Here is a 23237-nt window from a genome sequence, read left to right as displayed (position 1 = left end):
CTGAAGCAAGGAGGAGCCTTTGATCTCTGGTCTTGTCCTTATTTAGCACAGACTTTCCACAGAAGGTATAGGGTAGATAGGACGGGTTGGGTTTTACCAAGTCAGGGGGAGAGAGGGAGAGAGGGAAAGAGGGTGAGAGGGAGAGAAAGAGGGAGGGAGGAACGGGGGGAGAGTGGGAGGGGAAGAGAAATAACAGACTCTGGATATGTAGAGGAAAACCATTTTTTTTAACAAAGTTGTATTTCTTTCACTGCATAGGCAAACAGCTCTTCTGAAAATATTCATATGAAAAGGAATACACCATTTTGTTTTTACTCCTAGTTGTCACTAATTTTTGACGAAAATGAAAACTTACAGTAAAATCAAAATATAAAGGCCTAAGGATTGTGTACAGTTGTGATCAAGTGGTTTGTAATTCAAGCATTGTACTGCTGCAAACACATATCTTAATTTCTCATTCTAGTTATTCCAGACGCTATTTGAAGAAGCAAAGAATACATGGTTGAAGAGAAAAATAATCAAATCTCACAGGACTAAATAATCAAGACTATTACAAAGAACATAAATAACAAATTTATAATGTATTGCAATACAAAAAGCAGTATTCTTAGTATAAAATTGCATTTCCATGAAGAAGCTATTTACAACAAATGTGATTAAACTACATCAGAAACACATCAAAGTTGTATGAGTTGCACATATACAATGTCACAATCCACACGAAACTACAGAAAATAAGCCATCACAAGGCCACATCCTGGTCTAAAGGTAGCAAAGGCCTTTCAACTGACCTTCCTGCTTCAGAAACACCATCAAAAAATCACCCCATTGGATTTCAGCAGACTTGTTAACTCCACATTTGGCTTTTTCAAGATAAGCTGTAATCTTCTCAAGAGGATCAAAATGCAGAACTGAGGTAAAGTGATATTTAAAAAGAAGGAAAGTTTCTGTTGGCACAAAAGAGATATAAGAAAACTTCCCAAAGTGTTGGCATATTTGACAGGATGGGTCAACTACACAGTTATAATACTGGCAGAAATAACACTTCAACACTGAGATGAAGGATATAAACTTGACGCACATTAGCAAAAGCAACGGTCTTCCCCTTCTTTCTCTCACTTCATGCCAAATATAAAACTTAAAAGAAGATAAAACCTTAATCTTCTCAACTTGAGGCCTTTAGATTTAGGATTTATGCTAAAATATCAGGTTTACCCTACTTTTTCTTGCCCTTTTTTTTGGGGGGGGGGGGTCTTTAACCTTCCCCACCCCATAAAGCAACATACCCACTCCACTCCTGAAGGACTTGGTAATAAAAAGTCACATGCTAAGTATTTGCCTTAAAAGACATTTTTTATCATCTACACCAGAGGAGTTAAAGGACACAGGCTCTGTCGACTGACATATACCCAACAACGCCACAGCTATCAACAAGGTTTTTGCTAGTAAGTCAGCCAAAATTTGGCTTTATCCACTGTCAAAAGCCAATTCTGCCAAAGCTTAACTTTTTAATACAGTAGTTGTCTTGAATTTCTTTATGTAGTCAGAGAGACCTGTACCTAACATAGACATACGTATGAGATCAAATTGCAAGTTTGAGCCCATGCAGAGCTAGGCACTGCATGCCCTGCCCCTCATTCTTTTCAATGCTGACATTTCAAAAGGAAAGAAGAGGGATTGTTGCATCCATATGAGATCTCTAAGCAAGTTAAGATGGTTTATCAGATCTAGTAATAGATGAATAATAAAAGAAACTAATAAAAAAGGTAGCAAGAAGTTTCAAACTTTCCTTCTAATCCATGAAAAGGCACCCTGCTGCAACGACCCACACATAAAGTACTGCACCTCCATTCCAAAACACAAAGTTTCTTTGATTTAAAATCTACCTAATTTTAATTTACATAGAACACTATTTTGTATTTAAATGACTGATATTGAATATAGGAAAGCATGATTATTTCTTATTTTTTAAATCAAAATCATGTTTCCATGTATTTGACTTTTGGAATAAGTATATTCTCTACAGGAAAAATCCATAAAATTCTATTCAAATGTTGATCTAATTTTAAGTTTAAAACAGTTTATGTTAAAAGGTATCCTTTAGTTTTATATTCATTAAGTCCTGAAAATAAATCTAAAGGCCTCAAGTTGAGAAGATTATTAAGTGACTGTACTCATAGGGCTGTTTAGTAAAAAGCCCATCTTTTGCCAGAATGTTGAAGAAAACCAGGAGAAATGGTTCCCACAGCCAGATACTTAAACTTTTAATAAATCCTCTTCTCCAAGATGTTTTTCTCCCCTCCCTCCAGCTTTTTAAAAAAGTATTTCTGGAAAGAATATGTATTTTTCTTATTATGTATTTGGGTCCCATTTGGGATCCAATTGGAAATTGGCCCTAAATTTATAAAATGTCAATGTAGATTTTATTTATTTATTCTTCCACTCTAGTTACTCCACTAAGAAAATGAGTATTTCAGTTTTGGGGGAGGCATTACACAGAAAAGTCAAACTATGAAACTTCTTATCACATACCCCTGAACTTGAACTTACTAATCTTTGAAAACTTTGTTTCAGCTGAACCTAAGAAATGCAGTGATGGAGACAGCAGGCCCAGCTCAGCTGTGGCTCTGAAAGGCTTTCTGGGACCAGGCAGGCAGAGTCACCTCACCAACAGTGGCACTATGTGTGAGGATGTGTGCAGAGAGGGGCAGGAAATGGCCCATGTCCAGAGTCTCCCAGCCTGTCAGTTCCACGATGGCTTCAAACATGAGGCTCCATTGCTATCTGAAGACCACAATTACTACAGACTCTTAAGGAACCTCACTGTACTGGGGGAGCAGACTGCCTGGTATCTGACTTGGAAAGATGAAAAATAACCATCTCTAAATATAAGATTCTGTCAGAATAAAAACTCCCTTTGTTTGATGCTTGCAACAGTCTCATTCAAGCACACAAGGGTAGGGAGCTTCAGAATCCCCATCTTGAGCCCAGTGTTACTACAAGGAAAGGACTATCTAAACAGCCAGATACAAGTATACTGCATATTCATTTTAAAAGATGACAGAAACTTTCTGAGTTTCATAAACGCACATTCCTTATTATTCTGTCTGGACCCCTGGGGCATAGGATCAACTTTAGGCATCTTTCTTAAGCTTGGAATTTTATTTTACGAATTTATTCTAAAACATAAATCAGGTAGGACAGAAGAAGATGGATGGAATTTTTAAAACAAATTGGGTCCCCTGGGTACTTTTAGTAGATCTGGTATTGAGAGATTTACAGAGATACAATTCTTTAGAAGATTAAGGAAGGAAAGGAAACCAAATCTTTCACTCCCAGGTATTGACTTTCATTAATTCTGTCACCACAAGCACATCAGTGAAGGAAAACCAGAAGTGTTTTTTCCTTTATTATTAAAGTGTTTCATGGGCCAGGGAACCCCATGAGATGGAAACGAAACACACAGTATTCAAGTTTTCTGCACAAGACTACCTTGCACTGGCAAGACTTAGAGGACTTTTGGCTTCAGAAAGAATACTGGTAAAGCAACTTCAGAAAGAAAACTACATTTTGGGAAAAAAAAAAACAAACTTTCCTATAAAATACCCACTTTCTTTTGAAACTCCAAAGATTGCAACTTCATTTGAGATGCTTGGCAGTCATAGCTTCACAGGCTGTGGTTCCTGATTATCTAAACCCTTAAGTCAGAACCAACACAGCTGACATAAGCCTCACTAGCACTGGAGTCCTCTCTTAATACTGGGAAGAGTGTGCAGAGCCTACAGGCCCATGGTAGAAACGTTTAAAAAATTAAAGGTAAGAAATAAGACATAAGGTGATTTAGAGGGTTAGGATGACTTCCAAGCCCCTTTCTAAAATTGTATCCAGGGTCCTCTCAATTTCTAGCTGTAAAAATGTGTCCCTGCCCTGTGATGCCTGACATTTCTTACCAACTTTGACAAAAATAAATACTTAAAACAAGTAAAGGAAGCAAGACTTCTGCTACACTTTTGAGGATGCTCAAGAATAAAGGTTGCTTTGCTTTTGATTTATGAGGCCTGCAGCCTTGTCTCTAGAAGGTGCTAATGAGAACTGGGGGTTGCCTCCTCTGGTCAAGACTCTCTAGCCCCAAGTAAATGAACTTGTTCCCATCCCAAGCCCCCAAACAGATCCTGATACCACACTGGTTTTTCTGTTTCCTGATTGTCTTGCCTAAAAGATTCTCATTAATATACATGAGGCTTAATGCCCTAAGACATTGACTAGAGATCGTCTTTTAAGAGAGAAGCTTCTCATTTAGGAACAATTAAGGATTTGGTTTGAACTGTAGGCCAGAGGGGAAAAGATGCATTCCTTTGATCTGTATTACTGCAAATACCTTCATAAAACCTACGGCCCCTTATCGGCATGCTGAGTTTTGCGCTGCCTCAATGCGTCCTCCGTCACCTCCGTGTCAGCAGAACAGGGCTGCTCAAGGGCATCTCCTTCAGTCTCATCAGGTTCCACTCCCTCCCGGGACACGCTGTCCTCCATCAGGGGCCCCTGCTCATTGGCGTCACTTCTTTCCTCCTCTCCACCAGCAGCCAGGTTGTCCTCCTCCTCTTCTTCCTCCACTTCATCCTCCTCGCCAAGATCTTCTTTCTCTTCTTCATCATCTACAAGGCTGTCCTTGTTTTCTTCTTCATTTGAGTCATCCTTTTCCTCCTCTGCATCCTGCAACTGTTCAGCCCTATGAGCCTCCACTGACCTCTGATTCTGCTCTGTGGAGGGAAGAGAAGGAACAAAAACTTCCTGTAAATAAACAATATTAACTCGACTATCATTTTGAGTGTTTATCTGTGAAATAAATGCAAAAGGGGGACGGCAGGAGCTACTTGACAGTTTTCTCCACCTTGAAGCTATATTATTACACAGAACAGATTCTCTGCTTGGCATTAGAGCCCTGTCCTCTGGGGATGGGTTCTCTGTCTCTCTCTGGATATTTCCCTGACCATGTTGACTTTGGCAGAGCATGAGGGCAGAGAGAGCAAAGGTTCCTGCACTCTCTTTGCTTTGCACCTGTAGAAGGTTTAGCAATATGATGTAACCTAGGCCAGTCAGAGAATATACACCCCAGGAATTTTGGGCCAGAGTCAGGAGGAAAAGTCCTCCCTCTTTCTGCAGGGATTGCTAAACTGACGAAATGAGAGCCCCAAAGGCAGCCACATAGAAACAGAAACCTATTATCACTTGGGCAGTGCTTGAAGCCAGAACATCCCTGGACTTTTCAGTTATGGGAACTAATAAGTTCACCTTTTTCCCTAAGCTGGTTTGAACTGACTTTCTATTACTTTCAAGAATTGTTAAGGAACATAATATATTTTCTAATAATTTGTGGAAGGCACAAAGCCTCGAAAACTTCAAGAACTAAAAAGAAACATAAATTTACTTAATCTCCTACATAAAATTCAGCAATTATAAAGTCTTCATTATAGTCTTCATACAAATTCTCAAAAATAGTCAGGAATAAAGAAACAAGAATAGAGCACAACTTGGCTCCAGAAACAGCATCAAGCCGTGCAAGGACTTCGGACTCAGATCAAACTGTCATGATTCAAGTCCTGGCTTTGTGACCTGGGACAACTGATGTAGCCTTTTAGAACCTCTATTTTCACATCTGTAAAAGCTACTAGAAGACTGCTTTCAAAGGACTTGGGAGGGCATGGTAGAGGATCAATAAATGTGTGTTCCTTTCCTCCCTTCTTGCTCCAGAGCGAATGAAGGAAAACATGGCAACTGATTAATGAAGGGCATATACCTAAAGGGAAAACACGATTGCCAAAATGAAACATTCTCTAATTTAAGAAAGGGAACATAAGAATTTTGTTCAAATCTACCTAGAAAACATATTTCAGAGAATTTGGTAGTGGTGATGGTTTTGTCATCCAGCAAATCAAGGATGAAATCCACTATCCATCTGAGGACAAAAGGAATGAACACTAAAGAATTCAAAAGACACTCTGTTCTATGAGTTTATCAGGCTTACCAGAACGCTCAGACAAATGCCCTGGAAGTGGTACAGAGAAGCATTCTGATATTACCACCAAGACCTGGAGAAAAAAATGATTTTACAGTTAGTAGATAGGACATTTTTACCAAAGGGCCTCACAATTATGCCTTGCTTCTATAAACAGATATTCTTAGACAAATAATTAGCAGTTGGTCAATAGTCCTCAAAAAGGACAAGGGAATAACTAAGAATTTCCTATTTCTCAAATGTGGCATAATGTAGAAAAATACTATTTATTTGTAACGGGTCACAAAGTCAAATGTCTATAGAGAGTCCACTAGAAATAGATGAATCAAGAAGATTTAAGAAAATGAACACTATCAGCCATTAAAATGGTCTACTTAAAAAACTATTTTGGACAAACAAAACTAGTTTGTATATGGGTGATTCATCATCAGTGGGTAACCCCCACTTGAGTGAAAGAACATTTTAGGGCCTGGAATTCTCAAGATTACTATAAGAAATTTCTACAGAGACAAATTATAAGAAACCTCATCAATGATATGAACTAAATCCTATTTTAGACAGTGATTAACTAGCTTCCCTTTCTATGTATTATAAGCATGCTGTCCCGTTAATACACTCCAAGCTCCCTAAAGGCAGGATCATCCCACTCCACGTTCCAGGTCTGGGGATAGGAATAGGTCATGGTGATGAAGCTGACGGGAAGTTCCAAACAGGGCAGGGTTAGCTGAAGACACTCTCTATGTCTGCAACTTTTCCCTTCCACTACAGCACCCCAGAAGAGATCCAACCCTGGAAGAAAGAAGCGGCTATGCTGCGGCCATTTCCCAACAGGAAGGCTATACATTTCTTGTTGTACTTAGTTCAGACCAGACAGTGCCTTCACTTTGAATAAATGCCTATTCTTTAAAAGAGGAATAGTACTTCATACATTAGCATTTTAAAGGTGCTACAAAACATTAAAGAATCCAAAGATGTAGTCCTTTTGGTTCAATTTTATAAACATCAAATAACTACCCAACATCGTGTTTATGATTGTTACTGTCCATATATCCATTTATCACTTTACTCAATACCTGATTCATTAGGTTCAAAGGACCACAATAGTAACTAGAGGAGTAGGTTCAACATGAAGAAATCATCGTCCTGGCTCTTGAGTAGCAGAGAAAAAAATAGCAATTTAATAATAAGGCAATATGGAACATGAGTCTCGTAAGAAAAATGAACTTTGAGACTTAAGAGATAAAGAGATTATAACCAGTTACAGGATGGGGAAGGACCAAGAATGACCACCTGGAGGAGGCAGCAGTGAAGGCCCTGGGCATGGTCAGGAGAGGATGGGCAGCACCAGCTGTCTGCCTGCCCTTCTGCTTATTAGTGGTTCACAGGACATAATTTTCTCATGACTTTTATTTCTATTTCCTTTCTTAATTCTGACTGGAGGGGAAAAGTTTTGGTCCTTATATCCTAAGGGAAAGAAAAATCACCTTCCAGCAACAGGAAACACCAAAATTTACGGCAAAGCCTGGGAGGAAGTAAGTCCCACCAAGGATATACGTGGGCCACCCAGGAGGCTCGTTGTGTAAAGGGGACCTAGAAAGGATGGTTGGATGGTTGTCTCAACTTTATCTATCATTAGCTGTTTGACCCTGGACAAGTCACCTAACTGCTCTCTCACTTGCACTCTTTCTCTAAAAGATGGGTTTGGGCTAGCCTATGCTGAAGTCCATTTTAGGTCTAACAGTATACAATTGCATTATATAGTCTTTCTTCCCAGAAACTGGGAGGAAAAACCCTCCCCTCATGTCAGATTTTCTTAATTCAAGATCTATTTTCTGGTCCAGAAAACCCTTCCCTCTCTGAGCCACTAAGAATGGCACTATTTAAAAACAGTGTTTATAGGGGAATGGTGTCTTCCTCTTCATCGTCCATGATCACCCTCTGACAGTTATATTTTCAGCTTTCAGGTTCTACCCCAAGAGCCATGCACCTCAATGAGGAGAGCAGAGGGACCCACTATCTTTTAGAGGGTGACATTCCTGCCTGCTGATACTAGAGTCCCTCCTCTGGGGAAACTCTGTGCTAGGCATCAGTCAGCATAATCTAGAAAAAGAATCTTCATAAGCACCATTATTTGGACAGTGTCTATATACACATACCAACCAAAATGGAGACCAGATAATAGAGGCAAAAGAAACCCTGGCCTTTTATTTTTATGTTACTGAACTATGTGAGTTAAAGAGCCTTTATATCTAAGTCACCTGGATTGCTGCCCATATTCTCTGTTGATTTTCTGTTTGTCTAGAGCTTTGCTTTATTCTGTCCTTGAGAGCAGAGTCACTGACTGCAGAAAATGATGCTGCCAGAGTGATTTGGTACATAGGATATGAAACTAAGACTCTTTTGCCTATTGGTATAAAATGCAAAATATATATTTAATTTCTAAAACTGAGTACTTTGTTTTCATGTGAAAAGTAACATTTAGCAAAATGTTTCAACCATCACTAGGCTCACTCAAGAAGATAAACAAAAATGAAGTTAGCAGACTTGTTTTGCATTCCCATCATTAAAATTTGGAAAAAATAGGAAATATAATAGTCAGGTATATGGGAAGCCATGAAAATCAAGGAATCAATTCTCTACAGAAAGCATCCTGCCTCTCCTGGCTACTAAGTAAGTTAAACTCCATGAAGACTCATAAGAGAAAGTAAACTCTCAAAAGTCACCAAGACCAAACTTTGCCTGCCTGCATGCCTGGACTCTGCTTTCAGACCCCAGTTAATAGCAAAAGTATCACAGAGGCCAGAATCACACACCTGGAGAACTTACCTCTGATCCTAGCTCTGTAACGTAGAAAATGCAAGAAAATCCCAAACCTCCAAGAACTGCAGGTTTTCCATCAGGACAACATATGGAGCATCTCAAAGGCACTTTCCTTTGAGAAAAGGCAATTCCTATTATTCTATTTTGGGAAATTCCATTCCCAACAATTCCATGTCAGATTCATTCCATCTGAACTGCTCATTTAATTTAGTCTCAGTTGGTGAGGCTAGTAAAGAACCTCCAGAGCCCAGTTTTTCAAAAGGCACGTCAAGACAGCCATCCTCTCATCCCTCAGGGAGGCTGGACAGAGGGCAGGCAGTTGTCACCTTGGGTCAGTCACTGACAGCCTCAGGCAGTCTTGTCCAGCAGCTTTATCCCTTTACCTTCATGCATTACACAAATATTCTCAATGTGGTGAAGATGTGAAAATGATTGAGAAACACTTCCCTAGTTATAATCCTAGAAGTTAAATGAAAGTGCCATTTTGGAATAGATGATAAATTGGGAAAAGAATGTGGCTGTGTCAAGCTGTATAAAGCAGAATATTTAAATTGTATTTCTTTCCTGAATAAACATCCAGCTTTATGAAGAGTTTTCACAAAAGGTAAATAAAAAGGACATAAGAAATCAAAGGCTACTGAAGGCAAATTGCAGGCATTGTGTGTATCTTTTAATACAATTGTAGAAAAGGCCTTTGAACAGAGATGTGCTTGCAATTTTTCAGAACCATGTTAGAAAATTTACTAGCCTATTACTGCTTTAAAATTATAATTGCATTAAATAAAGTTCTCTTCCCAACTTATAATAAAGGAACAATGTTCCATGTTACTTAATCACTTGAACAGTCTAGAATCAGCTCTCTTCTTTCTTCAGGCCAAACCTCCTGGCATCCTTTCTACCTGATTATTTGAACCTAAGTTTCCAAATAAATTTAGGGCTCAGGCAGGACTGACTCAATTTCTTACACTTAAAGTCAACTTCAAAAATAAAATCCTAAAATTATTTATGCTGATAAGTTTTTGTTGATCTTCCAATAGGCTCATACACTACCTACATTCCCCATAACTCCACCTCTGCATCACCAAGACCTCCAACTATTTTCCCCTACAAGAACCTCACATTCCATGTGGCTCCAAAATACACTGCTAAAAAATCTAGCATTGACAATGGATGGGAGAAGCTGAGACTATCACATTACTTTTATATTCAAAGTCAAATCCCTTTAGGCAACAGCAATGTAGACATGTTAATTAGCAATAAAATTAATGCAACAAAATTAAACATACCCAGGACCTAATGAATGGTATATACAGGTATCTAAGTCCCGTTACCAGCCCCTGTAGCAGCAATCAAATCTCACAGGTAAGCTATAATCTCAATTAAGTATGTTTGTGGCAAAATAAAATCAAGCTTCCTTGGCTCCTTCGAGTTATGACTTTGTAGCACCAAGTTATGACCTGCCATACAGGCAACTGCTAACATTTAAGCTTACTTTTAAGAAGACTTTGATAACAGATCCAAAATTCACTATCGGAAGTAGGGATAGACTTTAAGATAATCTTACCAACGAGTTTTGTTTTTGTTTTTTTTTAAATTCAATTTTTGGTAATCATTAGCTATTCCCAACATAGTATATCAAGGTTGTATAATTAGTATACAGTTTAATGGCTGTTGAGAACTTCTTAACTTAAGTAGAGTTTAAAACTCAATAAAATTGATCAAGTGTAGGTAAAGGAAAATATAGAGTTATTTCACTTATATCAAATAGTAAAACATACTAAAATACTTATAGCTGTATTTATAGTTAAATAATAAATTTATTATTTCTACTCTCACCTAAAACATACCTAGGGAGAAAATGTACAGACACCTACTGGATACTGATTCTCATGCCCAGAGGAGACACGATAATGTTGCCTCGCATCTTACATCCTACTTTTTTTTCCTGACAGTACTGATTGGTTGCTTTTAGCCACATTTTCTTATACAATCCACCTTGGAAAAACCAAGGTGGATGTGCAAGCCGCTGGTTAGGGTTAGAGTTACAATCAGAGGAAATGAAAAGAAAACTCATCTTGTCTACCCAAGGAACAAGTTCACAGTTTTGGTCTTATCAACACTGTTCTAATCAAGTAGGCCAAAGTGTGAAATCACAGCTAACTCTCGGTTGTCTTAGAAACTGACCACGTCTAGATTCAAGTGGGGTCCCTATTTCTCCTTTCACATTCTGGATAGCATACATTTTCAGAATATTTAAGGAAAAGGATCAGGAGATAATTTAGTCAAATCTCCATTATAATTCAAATTACCATCAAAAGTAGGATCAAACAGTTAAAATTTTATTTAACTGCATAGATTACACACTAAAGAATGTTTACGTGCTATTTTTTAAAACATTTTTTTCTGGTTTTGCATGAAATCCACTTTGCTTTAAAGACAGAAGAAAAGATTGACATTATCTCTCACCAGACCCATGAAAAGGCCAAAAACCAAGGTGGCTACGACGAAAAAGACATAAGAACACCAAGCAGGAATTCCAAGGGTCACTGTGAAATAGTTGTGAAGATGCTGTAATCAGAAGAAAAAAATAAAATATTTTATTCACTTATAATGAAGACTAAAAATGTTTTAATTTCCTTCTCTAGCTATAACTGCAGTCTGCATATTGCTTCTCTATAAGCTCCCACAAAGGTCACCCAGTGGTTTAAGCATCCAAATGATTCCTAAAGCACAAACCAAATTTCACAACACTGGGAATCTGAGGCTAAGAATCAAGATCATATCTAATCAAAGTCATATTTCTCTGGAGTTCATGATCTGGATAGAACTCCAGTAGAATTCTTTTCCTAGTCCCTTCCACAGCTTTTTGGTTTGGTTTGGTTTGGTCCCTTTCCCTAAGAATTATATACACCTCAATGCTTTCTTATAATAGGGCATCTACAAAACTTCTTGGGCCTTTACCAATTTTTAAATAGAATCAAATTACTACTTATAAAACATGAATCATTTAAAATGTCTCTATACTTCTTTTTTTCTGGTTAGACTCATGCTATACCCTACCCTTACCCATCCCTAACATATTTCCTGTCACAATAAAATATAATACATTCTATTAGATAGAGTTAATTTTAGATATATATTTTCCCCTATTAATTCATTACGACTAAATGAGATTTCATCAGTCTCTTAAGAAATCTCTTCATGCTTACTGTTGCTTGGGAGCCATTTGATGACAAATACTAAAAAATGTGTTAAGAGATATCATCTTAGCTAGAAAGAATTTACTTCCTAAACTGGGCAGAAATTACATCAGTGAACCTGCTATTTGAAGTCAAAGCCCATTTAGATGTGGACTTGCCAATTCCACTAAGACGTCATCTATTTGAGATCCTCAGATTCAAAAATAGTCATTCATTACAATCTGCTTATTTAACAAGCAATTACCGGGCACTCATGATGAAATGACTTCAAGCTAGATGCTACAGCAGGCAGAGATAATGGCTAAATGACTTGCCTATAACTGAAGGTTGATGAAAATGAATCAAAGTTTCTATTTTAATTATTTCATAATTTTCTAAATCACTCAAGTATCTCCACCTGGTTGCTCACAGTTGGTAATTATCAGTTCAATCAAAGAACATATTTTATTCCAGTTTAATCCTGAATGATTAACAAACCAAAAAAAAAAAAAAAAAAAGGTCAATGATGTAGAATAATCTGAGATCTTCTCTATCCAATTTCTTATTCAGCGGAAAAAACAGATCTAAAGACTCAAAGCAAGTGTTTTAAATAATGAGACATGAACTTAAAGTGCTCAATAAATATTGTCAAAGTAAGGGGAAAATACTATAAAATCCATTCATAGGAAATGCAAACTTGTAATCTGTATTTGTCACTCTCTGTTGAAGACTCTGGCCATCATTCCACCTTCATCCAGGGCAAGTGTTACTAAGACTAACGAAGCACTCTGCAGCCCAGCAGGCAAAAGAGGTATTTGAGATATCAAAAATATCCCCTTCTGGACAGTGTCTTATACCCCTTCTGCAAAATAAAATACTGAGGCAACCTCAAGAAACCGGCTACATTATTTTCCTGAGTTCAGTAAATATTTTCCTGCATTCTCTTAATCTTTGCACTCTAATCCACATAGTCCATTCAAAAGCATCCTCTCATAAGCTCCTTTATGGGATTTATTTGAGCGTCTTATAGAAACCCTGCCATCTTGTGGTCTTTTTGGTGATGATTACAATACATTCATTAAGCAAGCTGTGTTCTTACATCTGCAGATATAAATCTAAAACCATAGAAGTAAGTTCACTATGGTTTTAGAACCCCTTTAAGAGTGTTAGAATTCATGGCAGTAGGTACTTAAAGTTTTGCTGTATATATTTTTCCAAAGTAATAACGAAATAAAACTGATCTAATTTAGTTTTGGTATTTGGGTTTTTGTTTCTTTAATTTCCAGGAAATGTGACAGTTTTTGCTTGTGGAAAATATTGATCCTTGTTCTGTACTGTATGTGTTCACAACAAGGAAACATCCTACTCCATTCATATAAAACGCACTCAAATGTCACCTGATAGGGATGATACCTTAAACCACTGTAACATATGGTTCATTTAAGTTAATGTTTGGCTACATACAGATGGAATGAGAGGACTAAATGCAAACATCATTACACTAGAATAAATGAGAAGAAAATTCTAATCAGTGATCAAACGGACTTAAGAAATGGATCAAGGCCAAGGCCTCCATGAATCAGAAGTAGAGCCTCCCATCCCTAGGGAAGCCAGCACTACCCTTGGGATCCTGAACAACCACAGGCTGGATTAGATGACACCCAAGGGAACCCAGCCAACCAGCCCAGAGTTAAACAGTCTCTTTCAGAGCTGGGTTGTCCCTGAAGAACACAGAGCCTTTTGGGATTCAGATCCTACCAGTGTCACAGAATATACTGTGAGGAGTTCTAGAACAAGCTCTGTGCCCTTTTCAGACACAGATCAGAACCATCATAGTATCTCCCCAGCCTGGGAATAGCAAGGAAGGACTCCTCAGTGATGGCTGAGGGCTCGCTGCCTCTTCCATGTTTTACCCTCACAACACTGGAAGACAACCTTGTAGCCTCTTGTGAGCTAAATGAGGTTATCTTGTAGCTGTAACATTGTTCTAGATATTTTTTAAGGGGGGAAAAAACACCAAGAGAAGAAAAACCCCTTTCTACAACACAGAGAAATGTTCTGGAGTTTCTAAATTCAGTTTGTTATTCTCCAATCTGAACACTCATGGCCTTTAATTCTTAAAATGAGCTATTTATAGAGCATTAAAACTTCTGTCATGTAATTTTAATCAAAAGAGAAGGTAGTATCCATCTTATATACTTTCTTCCCAAGGATATAAAACATCTTATTTTAGCTAGAACTTGTCATATGCCTTCTTTCTTTCATAAAAATACTAACCACAAAATCTGTCAAGAGGCTTAGGGAGGCTAGATGCTAACACAGAGGGAAATATCAGATTTCTAAGATAATGCACATACAAGAGGAGACAAAAAAAAATCCACAAACCTACCATTTAGGCTCTTTTGGTAATGTACACACACATAATTTATAATTTATCAGGGAAAAAGGGGTCATGATATACAATAATGAAATGCAAACACAGAAGTAACAATAAAAATGTCTTCTCTTGGAGAAAACGTCAGGCCTATACATTACTTACATTCGTACAAATTAGTAATAACAGCAGTCTGAGAACCCCTAAGCCAGTAAGACAACATAATTTTTCCAAACCAATGAAACCTCTAAGGCATAAGCTAGAAATAAATGTTAAATATTTTTGGAGAAAGAGGGTCAAGAAATTCCCAAGAGAAGAAAAACATAGCAAGTGTCAATAAGGATGAGCTCATAATAAAAAATTAAACACAATAAAAGAATTCACTTCAAATGAAAATCAGAAGAAAGAATAAACAGAAATTATGGAAGCAGAGACTTCAAAAATAAGACCAATGTAAAAGAGATTATGAAATAATATTTGTTATAAATATTTTTAAAAAAGCATCAAAATCCTTAAAAAACAAGAGGGTATAATTAAAAACAAGAATTGGAAAAAATATATAGAGAAGTTCTTTAAGTGAAAAACATGTGAATTCATTGTTATTAAAAACCCAGTGCATCAATTAAATAACAGACCGGAACACATCTGCAGAGAAAGACAAAGAAAGAAAATATGAAAGGAAGGTTAAGAGATATGGAGAACAGAATGAGAAGGTTCAACATATATCTGACAGGAGTTCTGGAAGGCAAGGATAAAAAGGATATGGAAAATAGCTGAGAATTTTTCAGAACTAATAAATAAACCCTTTTACAAACCATGATACATACCCAGAACATAGAAAATATATTCAAACCAGGACACAGAGTGAAATGGCAGAACACTGAAAACAGAAATATCTTATATTACCTTTAACAGAACAAAAACAGAAAACAGGAAGTAAATTTCCAATACAACAATAAAAGAGGTCAGAGGGCAACAGAATAACACCTGCACAGATTGATGGGAAAAATAATCGTCAGCCTTGAATTTTATTACAATTTTAACTCTCATTAGAGAAGGCAAAATAAAGACATTTTCAGCCAATTAAATACTACTCACAGATTTTCACTGAAACATTAAGAGGAAAGAACTTGGACCCAGCAGGAAGGCAAGAAGCAGTGGTGTGAAAATTAATTTGTAAACACATGGGTAAATCTACTGAACATAAAAAAAAACACCAAAAATAATTTTGAGTATAAAATATTGAACTAAAACCCTGGATAATAACAACACATATAAGCATTAAAGCATTCTAAGATCTTTGTTTTGTTCAGGAGGGTAGATAAAAGGATTGCCTTTAGACCTTGCAAACTAAGCATCTTTAAATTTAAAAATGACTTCTAAAAGAAAATAATAGAACAGCTTTCAAATAAGTGGAGGGAAAAAAGAAAAGTAAAATATATATTCAATCAATCAATGAGTTGTAAATAAGAAAAAAGAAATTTAAAAAAACCTAGCAAACGGAAAAAACAGCAGATAGAAAACCAGATAAATTATGAATGGAAGAAATTCATCAGTTAAAAGAATTACTCCTTGCTACATGGTTTTCACAAAACTCATTTAAAACATAACAACAAAAAGGTTGAAAGTAAAGAAATAGGTGGGAAAAAAAGATATTTTAGGCAAATGCTAATCAAAATTAAAAAAATGGTTATTATATTAGACAAAACTGACATTATAAAATATAAAATTGTAATTGCTTGTGTGTCAAATTTTGTGGTTTATCTTACAAAACTACTTTTTCGTTCCCTTTCTAAATACCTGGAAAGAAAAAATTATAAATATACATACACTGTATATACTGTACTTATCACTAAGAACAGCTAATCAGAGATGCATCACATTCTAATCTACAAATGGCACCTTCCTGCAGTCCAACGCATCTGCACAGAATCCATCTCTGTTGCCCACTACTGGACCCTGTATGTACAAAGATAAAATACCCACTCCTGGCCTTGATGTGCTCCAAATGCAAGATACAATGAAAAACTGTAACTCCTTATCTAAATTCTTATTTAAGCACTGAATGGCAAGCTATGTGAGCTGAGAGCAATTATTTATCTTTCCTGATACTGTTTCTGAAAGTAAAACTTCTCTTTAACAATCTGCAAAGGCCATGATCATCTTCCATCTAAGCTCTTTAAACTCATAGAACAAATTCATTCCTTAACTTAGGTTCTAAGATCTTGTTGTCAATGCCTCCTGATATCCCTCTATTACAATTATCATGAGGAATTCAACACTACAAGGCTACCAAGCTCTTAGCTGGCTCACCAGCTATATGGCTCTGTCAACATTTAGTGTCAGGATATTGCAAAAGGCAGAATCCCTTACTCTCAATTCCTAGTTTGCAATTCATAATTCACAGCCCTTGAATAGGTTTCTCACCAATATTAGAACAATAACAGAAGGAAACCCAATGAACCTCAAATCATCTGGAGGAAGGGAAACTATTTCTTATTGTTTAATATGATAAACAGATGCAAAAAAAAAGTTCACAAATTTTCACCACGTCTCTGCTTAACTCTGTCACTTAAAAAAATTAAGAACAAAAATTAAAACTGAAGTAGCTATTCCTATCTCACAAAGCACAAAACATAATTCAACTGAGAAACTGCAACAGAAATAGTTTCTCTTAAATTTCCCTCAACAAATATCAATGTACATGAGAAACAGAAAAAGGCCCTCATGAGCTCCTTGAATATTAAGTTCCAAGTGCAACAACATGACCTAAAAATAACAGTTTAGAAAAGATATATGTAGGGTGTATTAGCCAGGATTCTCTGGCAAAGCAGAACCAACAGGAGATATCTGTAAATATTATAACATTTTTGTTAAGAATTGTCTCACACAACTGTGGGAATGTGAAAGTCCAAATTCCATAGGGTATGCCACAAACTGGCAACTCTGTTGAGGGTTTTCAATGAACCCCTCAAGAGAAGCTGGCTGGATGAAGCAGAGATGGAAATCCTCTCTCCTGACTGCTGAAATCATCACCTCCCCTTTTAAAGCCTTCAACTGATTCAATGAGACTTCTCTCACTGTTGAAGCAATCTCCTTAGTTGAATGTAGATGCAATAAACTTACTGAAAATTTAAGTCCACAAAATGTCCTCACAGTAACAATCAGGCTAGCACTTGCTTGATCAAACAAAACTTTAAGGAGATATATTTAATTCCACAGTAATTTTGTTAAATCTGGTAGGATTTATCCCACTCCCACAGATAAAGAGGAACAGAAGACTGTGAAATATTCAAGGTTATATAAATAGGTTAACATTTTAACCTGAATAACAGATAGTAAATATTTTAGGCTTGTGGGCTATACAGTCTGTCACAATTACTCAACTCTAACGTTTCAGCATTAAAGTAGCCATAGTCATATGTAAGGAATGAATATGTCTGTGTTCCAATAAAACATTTACAAAAAAATCAGCTGGCCCACAGGCCATAGTTTGCTGACTTCTGATAAAACCATTCTCAAGCTTGGCACTCTTTGATCTATAGAGAGTTTATGACAATGGGAAAATAAGAAAGAAGTAAAATCACATAAGCCCTTTCAGCTTTGAGAAAGGGCGTCATTACTGACCTAAGAAAATATGACTTGGACACAGTACTTATGGCTTCCTGTTCAATTTTTACTTCCTACAGAAAGACATTTCCATTGGTGACGCCACATGCGAGTAGCTGTGCAGCTTAAGAAGAAAAGTGAAATTATAAAAGTATTTATCATGTTGATTTTTTTTACTGTTTAGAAGCTATATTCATACTCTTCAAAAACTCTGACAATATAATTGCAAAACAGATTAAAGATTACTCACCCATATCTTGCCAGAGATGCTAAAAAGACCAGCCATTCCAGACATTCTAAAAAAATAAAGGGAAGGAAAACCACTGGTTACCTATGCCATGAAAAACAAACAAACAAAATTCAGATCATAGGACCCATCCCTCCACTGACCCATCACGGTTCTGGCTATACATTGCCTTCTCTCCCTGAGTCACTTTCGTTCTTAAAAGCTTAAATTCCATGGCCATCATTTGAATCACTCCACTGGAAGTAATTAAAATCCTCTTGGCCCTTCCTCCCTCCATTGCACGCACCCAGCAAAAACCCCAACCCTAAGCAGTTGAATGTCAGAGAGGAAAAAAATCATGCCCAGCTGACTAGCCTCACTCCATAGTCACAAATCCCAATGAGCACTCAATACTGCCTAGTTCCTCTGTATTTCTTTAGGTTCTAAGTGAGATGATAGTACATTTCCTTTTCCCTGCCTTCAAGCTTTACATATCTTCCCCCTCCCATGTATTCTCAGCGAACAAACATTCCTCATATGTCACTGAGAGGTCAGAAGCCATATCTCAAGTAATAGCTTCTGACCTCTCTTATCTTCCAATCACCAAATCCGAGACTGGCGTATACCTGCATCTATCTTCTCTTGTTACAACAGAGAGTCTGTCTGACCTATCAGAATCTGAACCCTCCACTTGTGCCTTGGATCTCATCCTTTTGTCCTGTTAATGTCTTGGCTATTTCTGTCATCCCCACTTCCTGCATTAGCAATTCCTCCCTCTCTACTGGATCATTCTCATTGCCATGCATGCCTGCTCCAATGTCTTCCATCTTAAAAAATAAGTAAATAAGATGCATCCTAGGATTTCACATGGCCTCCAGCTTCAAAGACAAACTTCTCCAAAGAGAAGTCTAGATTCACTGTTTCTTCTTCTTTACCAGGGATATAGATATATATGTGTGCGTGTAATTATATTATTATATTACATATTATTAATATATATTAATCCATTCACATATGCTTTCCATTCTCCCTACTGCACTGAAACTACTTGTCAATGCCACGATGATCTCACATTGCTTCATTCAATATCCATCTCTCAGGTCTCAGACTTCATTTTCCTTTACACCTTGATAACAAAGGACACAAGCAACTACTCCCTCCTTTTTGAGCACTTTTTACTTGGTTTCTGGGAAACCACACCCTCCAGGTTTTCTTTTTACCTCACTGCAGCTCATTTTCAGTTTCCATTTGCTGACTCCTGCTCTACCCAACCTCTGTATGCTGGAGGCTCTCATGGCTCAGTCCCAAGGACTCTTCTCTTTTTTCCCCTCTCTTTCTAGGTGATCCCCTCCCTTCTAAAGCATTAACTACCATCTACATGTTGATGATTCCATATTTGTTATCTGTGTTCCTGAATTCTCCATGGAGATCCATCTCAAGCATTCAACCTGACAGCTCTACAAAGAAGTCTGAATTACTACCACCCCTAGGCTGGACTACGATGACAGTCTTCTAACTGCTCTCTCCTCATCCATTCTCATCCCCTCCAATGTCTTCTTCCCCAGTCAGCTTCTTATTCCTGATAATATCCAGGCTCCCCATCGTGGCACAAGAACCTGCATGACCTGGCTTTGGCCTGCCTCTCTTACTCTCCTAACACTATTCTCCCTCTCTTTCATGGTGCTCGACCCTGAGCACCTTTCTGATCCTCAAGCATACCAAGCTCTTTTCCAAATTGGTATGCTGTATTCTGTCTCAGGAATATTCTACTGCCTGCTCTTTACCTGCCTAGCACCTTCTATCCTTCGGATCTCATTACAGTCCTCTTCTCAGAGCAGCCTCTCCTGACCCCTCCACCTAAAGGAGAGCCATGCCCAGCTATTCCCTGTCTTAGTAGAGTATGTTTTTCCCTAAGAGCCCTTATTCAAACTATGAATATTTCTTTGTATCCTTAAGATTTTTCTTGATTTTTCTTAATCTGTCTCATTCACTGGACTGTAAGTTAATTGAGGGGAAGAAACCAAGTCTGGCTTGTTGGTATTGACTATCTAGCACTTAAAACACTATCTAGCATAAAATCAGTGCTCAAACGTTTATAGAATGAAATGTCATAGGTGAGCTGCTTTAAGAGTAAGCTATGTATTTCTTAGGTATTGCATGATTTCTTCATATTTCACCAGGGATTTTTCTTGTATTTGAGTATACCAACATCAAATTATTTACAAAAGAGGAAAATTCATTCAAAACTAAAATCAACTGTAGAAAAAGTTACTATGGTCACTAAATATTACATGCAGTTTGTCATCTTGGCCAAAAGTTACCCCAGTAGTACTCTGCTACGCAGTCAAACATACCACAGGCTTTATTTTCCACATTAGATACAAGAGAATTCCTTCATAAATGTTATTCAAGAAAGTTATTTCATCATTTTATCAATAATTTTTTTTAAAAGTAGAGTAAATTGTGCTCAATATCAAACTCTGTAAAGAGAAAAAATTTGAAGTGGCTTTAGGCAAAAGCTAAAGAAGAGGCTTGCTGCAACCCACCCAAATCTGACCATTTAATTTCTGGTATCCTAAGAACTAAGCTGAAACATGTGAGGGTCAAAACACCAGATACCACATAGATCAAGCACGGTCAAGTGTGGTTTCGGTAATCAGAAATGAATATACAGAAAAATGTAGGCTTTCAAGGCCCAATGATATTAACTTGATACCAACTGTCACTAAAAAAAAATGTTACGTTAGAGAAGCTGGGGATTTCCAGCCAGTCAGAGGCTCAACCGATTGCCATTTCTTCTCTACAATATAATTCTGCAGGTCTTCGAAGATTCCTGGGCCACGGTAACGGCGGAATATCCCATCCTTTGCACTATAAATTATGAAAACAAACAAAATAAATTCATTAAAAATAACAGGTATTATAGATAATAAAAATCAAAATGACCTGTTGGTCTTACATGTAAATTCCACTCTGAATTTTAAATTGGCTTAAATAAAGAAAAAATTTATAGTCAGACATAAGGTGGAAAACATGCATAAATTTTAATCTATTACAAATAAGAAAATCCAAATATGAAAGCACTAAACATTCTATTTTATTACTGAACAATATGCGACCAGAAGCAAAGTTCCCGGCAGGGTTTAAGCTGCCAAGTTACTTTTTATTATTTTTGCTACCAATCATTTCAGTGTTTTTCTTACAGCAGCAAAATAGCACCTGATACCAAGTTTCATAAATTGTATCAATATTCCAAATTTACGCTATTCAAGTTCCTCCCCTCAAAATCAACAGAATACCTCTTAGTCTCACATCCCCTTCAGATTTCCCTTCCTCTTGGCCTTCTCACCATAGTCAAGTTTCCCAGGGGAAAAATCTACTCTTGCTATTTTCTCCTCTTCATTACTCATTCACTACTTAGTGTGCTTGGGTATTTTACTTCCATGCCACCATTGAAATTGCTCATATTGGGGGTCTCCATTTACTACTAGATTTCATATCCATGAATACATTTCATGGGAGTCATTTTTACTTCCCTTGTCTTTGGCATTTTCACTACTAAACACCCCTTTCCTTCCTCCTTTCCCTCAGCTTTTATGACATGATCTCTCTGAACTTCTTTCTACTCCTCTGACCATCCATTCTCGGTTTCCTTGACTCACTGTCTTTGCAGATGTTCTAATGTTGGGCAAGCCCAGGTTCTACCCCTGATCCATTTTTCTTCCCATTCTATGTTCTTTCTGGACATATATCAACTATAATCTATCTCAATTCTAAAGAATTCCCAATGTGTATCTCCAGTCTAGAACTTTCTTCTGAGTTCTAGCTCCTCACATCAAACTGTCACCTGAAGTTCTACATTTGGAATTGGCCTAGGCATTTTACATTGGGTATCTATCTGCTTCATTCTGTCCTCTAACTCCCAAACCTCATCTTATACTAATGACTCATTATCTTTAAATGTGGCAGCAGCTTCCATTGGTTATACATGGCCTGACTGAAATCATCACAGACTCTTCCTTTCCTGTGGCTAAGCAGTCACCTGGTTCCCCAATGATCCCATCTCCTAAGTATCTCTAGAATCCATCCCCTCCTTTCTCTTTTCTCAGTCACTACCAGAGCCTCTCTCTTACTAGCCTTATCACATACAAAGACCCAACTTTACCCTTTGTGTCAGCCACACAGAACTAGTTACAGTTCCCAGATGGTATCTCATTTTCTCTTGGCCTTTTTACATACTCTCTCTTCTCTCTGGAAAGGCTTTTCCACTTTTTCTACATAACCAATTTCTACTTATCTATTAAGAATCACCACACTTCTACATCATCAGAAATCTCTTCTCTGATCCCCACCTCCCCAGCTATTCCCTTCCTGAAATTAGGTTTTCTTTCTCTGCATCACTCTAGGCACACTTCTCTTCTAATAGCTATCACTCAGTGCAGACCAGTCTTTCTCCCTTCAGACTTTAAGCTGAATCAGTGGTAATTATGGAAAACAACTTATAATTTCTAACATACATCTATTGATTTCTAATCTCTGCAGAATTTTTACTTAGAACAGGAAAGTATTTAAACTTACTGAAAAAATGCTGGGAGTGTGGTAACAAAGAAGCGGCCACTCAAACCTACAACAAATACAAATGAGAAAAAATTAAACTCCAAGAAAACCAAGAACCTAATTTAAGTTCCAAGAAGTAGTCTAGAGCTTTCTTTATAATCATTATTATTAAAATCATTATAATTATTGAACCACATTTACTATTTTTCTGACTTAAAGAAATTCAATTTCTACACATTTATATTTTCCTAACACTTTCCAGTCACTGAGATGCAAGTTGCTTATCTTCAATGTGTTATCCTGGTGTTTTCTGGCTCACGCATCATTTGAAACCGTACGGTAGCTGAGAGGACGGGTTCCTGGGAATACATTCTGGGTTAAATACTAACTTTTCTGTTTACTAGTTTCAAAACTTTAGGTAAATTATTTAACTTCCCTTAACCTCAGTTACCTCAT

The 23237-nt window shown here is 37.2% G+C and overlaps 1 protein-coding gene across 4 annotated transcripts in view; it reads right to left on the bottom strand.

Annotated features, from left to right (window-relative positions):
• TMX4 (thioredoxin related transmembrane protein 4) overlaps positions 1-23237 on the bottom strand; it is a 64082-nt gene that overhangs the window by 12661 nt on the left and 28184 nt on the right. For 2 of the 4 annotated variants that reach the window (XR_005212981.1, XM_037810879.1), the window contains exons 3-8: positions 22803-22848; positions 20967-21095; positions 18249-18294; positions 11303-11404; positions 6026-6089; positions 4379-4760 (exon numbers count right to left, since the gene is read on the bottom strand). Coding sequence is in view for 3 of the 4 variants with exons in the window: in XM_037810879.1 (XP_037666807.1) it covers positions 4390-4760; positions 6026-6089; positions 11303-11404; positions 18249-18294; positions 20967-21095; positions 22803-22848 (758 nt within the window). In the remaining variant the exon portion in view is untranslated. Of the gene's footprint in view, positions 1-557; positions 4761-6025; positions 6090-11302; positions 11405-18248; positions 18295-20966; positions 21096-22802; positions 22849-23237 lie in introns of those variants that run through there. The other 2 variants (XM_037810878.1, XM_037810881.1) reach the window with 2 other exon arrangements.

Source organism: Choloepus didactylus, chromosome 19 (genome assembly GCF_015220235.1).
Source record: "Choloepus didactylus isolate mChoDid1 chromosome 19, mChoDid1.pri, whole genome shotgun sequence".
In the NCBI taxonomy this organism is placed as follows: Eukaryota; Metazoa; Chordata; class Mammalia; order Pilosa; family Megalonychidae; genus Choloepus; species Choloepus didactylus.
Note: the sequence above shows the minus strand (reverse complement) of the source record. Positions and strands in the feature narration are given on the sequence as shown.